The following is a 3,951-nucleotide window of genomic DNA, read 5'->3' as shown; positions in this document are numbered from 1 at the left end:
CTAATTGAAGATTGAAGTCCCCTACAGACTTTCCTGCCTAGGTTGGCTTTGAATTGTGATCCTCTTAGCCTCCTGAGTAGTTAGGATTACAGGTGTGAACCATCAGCACTTGGCAATCTTTGTCTTTTACCTTATAATTGTAATTTCTAAATATTCTCAATAATTAAAAAGAATAACTGAAATAGAATATCATGCTGGGGATGTGGCTCAGTAGTAGAACACTTTTCTACAATGTGTGAGGCCCTGGGTTCAATCCCTAGCACCTCCAAAGTAAATATATAAAATAAAACGCTTAAGCTGTTTTAAAAGTATTTTGCTGTTTTATCTCTCTTCCTCATCGTTCATTTTCTATCCTGACCTGAAACATTTGAAAGCACATGTGGGTAAGATATTGTTTTAAGATGTCTGTGTTTCAGTTTTTTAATCTAGGAAATGATTATTTTAACACAGGAATAAGGAGGATTATATTAAGTAGTAAACCGATTTTAGCTATTACTATTTTTGATGTTACTTATGTGCACACACACACACAAAAACCCTCCACACACCTAAAACCACTTGCAGTCTGGCTCTGCTGGCTCAAATAGGGTAGCACCAGTTCAGCATGGTTTAAAAAAAAAAGGAAGGAAGGAAGGAAGGAGGGAGGGAGCGAGGGAGGGAAATAAAAATCCCTCTACTGTTTGCTGGCGCCCCCTTCAGGCCACCCTTCAGATCCGCTCTGCTCGGGTGAGCATGGTCCCTCGCAGGTTCCCGTAGCCGCGCGCGGAACTGAGGGGCGGAAACCGGAAGTGGTGTGGGATCCAATTCCGGCTGCGGAGCGGCCACGGCGGAGGAGCGGTGCTCGCAGCGTCTGGGAGCGGCTGAGCGGAGTCGCGATGTTCCGGATCGAGGGTCTCGCGCCGAAACTGGACCCGGAGGAGATGAAACGGAAGATGCGCGAGGATGTGCTCTCCTCCATACGGAACTTCCTCATCTACGTGGCCCTGCTGCGAGTCAGTGAGTGTCCTCCGGGCTGTGGCCGGGAGACCACCTAGCCGGGCCCGCGATCCGCCTCGGGCCCGGCCGCACGCGGCCCAGTGGCCGGCGCCGAGGGGCGTGGCGAGGGGCGTGGCCTAGGGGCGGGGGCGGAGCCCGGAGACGCGATCCGTCGCCGGGTTCACGCGCACCTCGCGGGCGGCGGGCTTCGGCGCTGTGGGTAGGACGTGCACGTGGTGGACCAGCCCTCGCGGCTCTTCTTCCCGGCTCGCCATTGCTAAAGAGCATTCGAACTTAAGGAGCTTTGGGGATCATCTCCAGAACATCGCCCTGCTTTTGCAGACCAGCGATGAACAGCTTCAAAGTAGGGAAAAGGCCTGGCCCAAGGTCGTTTAGCTATTCAGTGAATGACGAGGAATTCCAAGCCTTTCACCCAGTGCTAGCCTCCCATCCTCTGTACTGACTTTCGAAGTCCCAGGTTTTTGCTACCGTTCTGTTCATCTGTACAGAGGAAAGTGGTTGCTCCCCTCCACCCCACCTCGAGGAATGAGAAGGAAAAGATAGGGGTCTGTAAGCTTAAAATTCTCGTTGTTTTTTTTTTTTTGTTCGGTACTGGGGTTTGAACTCAAGACCTTTACCCTCTTTTTCCACTCAAGGCTAGCACTCTACCACTTGAGCCACACCTCCACTTCCAGCCCTTTTCTGGTTAGTGGGGAATATTGGAGATAAGAGTCTCGAATTTGCCTTCCCAGGCTAGCTTAGAACTGAACCTGAGTATCTTTAAAAAAACAAACAAAAAAAAAAAACAGGGCTGGGAAAACGGCTCAATGGTAAAGGCTGGCCTTGCATGCATGAGGCCCTGGATTTCATTCCTCAGCATCACATAAGCAGAAAAAGCCAGAAGTGGAGCTGTGGCTCAAGTGTTGGAGCGCCAGGCTTGAGCTGAAGAAGTGAGGGGCACAGGGCCCACGCCCAGAGTTCAGGCCCCTGACCCACCAAAAAACAAACAACCCAATGAATACTTGGTTATTAGTTATCAAATGCCAGTCACACTTTGAACATATTAACTCATTTAATCCTCACAGAAATTCAAATTTAAATAATTTGTTTCTATAGCAGAAACCTTATGAGTCAGTAACTACATTTATATCTTTATATATACACACACGTCAAAAAAGTAGAAAATACTATTCTTTTGCAGTGGTTCTGGTCATAGCAATGTATGGGGGGCATTTAATCCTTAACCATTGTCAATTATTTCTGTCCACCTCCATGGGATTCCCTTCCATTAGGAAAGCTGTCAGAGTTTAAGAAAGCAAATAATTTACAAAACTCAACTGTGTGTAGTGTTAATGCTTGTAATCCCACTCATGAGGATCACAAATTCAAGGCTAGCCTAGAACTTGCTACATAGCAAGGGCTTAAGATTCTTTGTATCCACTTTGCAAATGAGAGCTCAATTTCAAATGCAAGACATTGAGGTTATGAACAGGATTTAAAAGCAGGAAGCAGATCAGTTCTCTTTATTTTACTGATCTATTTCAGAAATGATTTGCCCATCTCTCCTCATTCTAATATCCTTCTAATTACTCCCATCATATTTTGTTGGCTTGTCTGCATGGAGAGTTAGGGATGATGATTCAGGTGTTCCAAGGCCATGCCAAGATCATGCTGTAGAAAACATGGTTTGGATCTAAACTAGAGCTCACTGAGGCTGTCTCCCCTAAGTGCTTTCCCTGTGTACTCATTCACTGTATTGCTCTGTTTCCCCAGGAGAGGGTGCTGGTGGGTATGAAAAAAACAACCAAATTGTCCTCAATTTTACCTTTTTTTTCCCCCCTTACCAAACTGCTTGTAAATTAGCTGTTTCTTGTTTGCCTTTGCTGTGGATGTGTTACTGAGGATTGAACTCAGGGCCTTGTGCTTGTCAGGCCTGCTCTGCCACTTGAGCCATACACCTAAGCCCTATTTCCTTTTGTTTGCTCTCAGATATGGTCTAGGATTTTTGCCCTTGCTAGGTTTGAGAATCCATTCTTCCTACTACTGCCTCCCACATAGCTGGAAGCTGTTGTTTGAAGGGCAATGAGTTTGTTTAGCTGTGTTGAATAGGTAGAGGAGGAGAACCATTTGAAATTGTTCTCAAAACTTGAATTAAACTTATAAGGTCCCCCACCTCCCAGTGTTAGGACTAATCTATAATAGGAGTGAAAACTAATTTTGTGTTTTTCTTTCAGCTCCATTTATCTTAAAGAAATTGGACAGCATATGAAGACTTGGGTGTCAACCGTGACTGCATGATATGAAGAACCTGACTACAGTTTGTCGTCCTGTCTGCAAATGAATAAGCCCAGAAAGGTGTAAGAGACTCTGATTGAATGAATGGACATAAAAAAATCTTCTTGTTCAGAACAAGTTGACTATGGTAACTGATCTTTGCAGTTAAAATATAAAACTATTTGGAAAGTTTGAAATGTCTTGTGGTTATCCTGTGCCCTTATGCCTGTGGTATTTGGCTTCTGGGAGTGTTGGTGTAATGATAAATAACATCAAACTCCACTTTCTAGCGAGTGTTAATTATAAGGGGAATATGTCTGAAATAGCACAGTCATTTCTGTTTACATTTTTGTGTCCAGAGTATATTTGTGAAGAGTCTTCTACAATTAGTTATGTTTTGCAGAAATCAGCAAACAACCACGGTGACATTTAAGCACAGGACCAGTCATCAGTTCTTTATTTTGAATAAACATACCAATTGAGAAAACCTGGGTTTTTATTTCTCTTTTTCTACTGTTTTCTGAAAATCAACTATCCCAATCCTAAGTGTAACTATTATAATGTTGTGATTATCACAGTATTAAGTGGAGTTGCTCTTGTTTTGGACATGAGGATAAAGTGATATTGTGTTTTATTGCAAGCAGTCTATGAAAGGCAGCATTTTTGCTTAGTTTTGAATATGTATAATAACAAAGAAAAGGT

At 44.0% G+C, this 3,951-nt stretch overlaps 1 protein-coding gene across 1 annotated transcript; it reads left to right on the top strand.

Moving 5' to 3' along the window:
- Nucleotides 1-799: 799 nt before the first annotated feature.
- On the top strand, nucleotides 800-3,732 carry Tomm5 (translocase of outer mitochondrial membrane 5 homolog (yeast)). The gene is made up of 2 exons (XM_013026657.1): nucleotides 800-996; nucleotides 3,210-3,732. The coding sequence occupies exons 1-2, from the start codon at nucleotides 876-878 to the stop codon at nucleotides 3,242-3,244; spliced, it is 156 nt and encodes a 51-aa protein (XP_012882111.1). The 5' UTR covers nucleotides 800-875; the 3' UTR covers nucleotides 3,245-3,732.
- The last annotated feature ends 219 nt before the right edge of the window (nucleotides 3,733-3,951 follow it).

This window comes from Dipodomys ordii, unplaced genomic scaffold (assembly GCF_000151885.1).
Source record: "Dipodomys ordii isolate 6190 unplaced genomic scaffold, Dord_2.0 Scaffold95, whole genome shotgun sequence".
NCBI lineage: Eukaryota > Metazoa > Chordata > Mammalia > Rodentia > Heteromyidae > Dipodomys > Dipodomys ordii.
Note: the sequence above shows the minus strand (reverse complement) of the source record. Positions and strands in the feature narration are given on the sequence as shown.

Coding starts and splice junctions, on each gene's coding strand:
- Tomm5 (XM_013026657.1), top strand. CDS start 876: ATGTTCCGGATCGAGGGTCTCGCGCCGAAACTGGACCCGGAGGAGATG. Junction 997..3,209: donor CGTGGCCCTGCTGCGAGTCA/GTGAGTGTCCTC, acceptor TTTTTCTTTCAG/CTCCATTTATCTTAAAGAAA.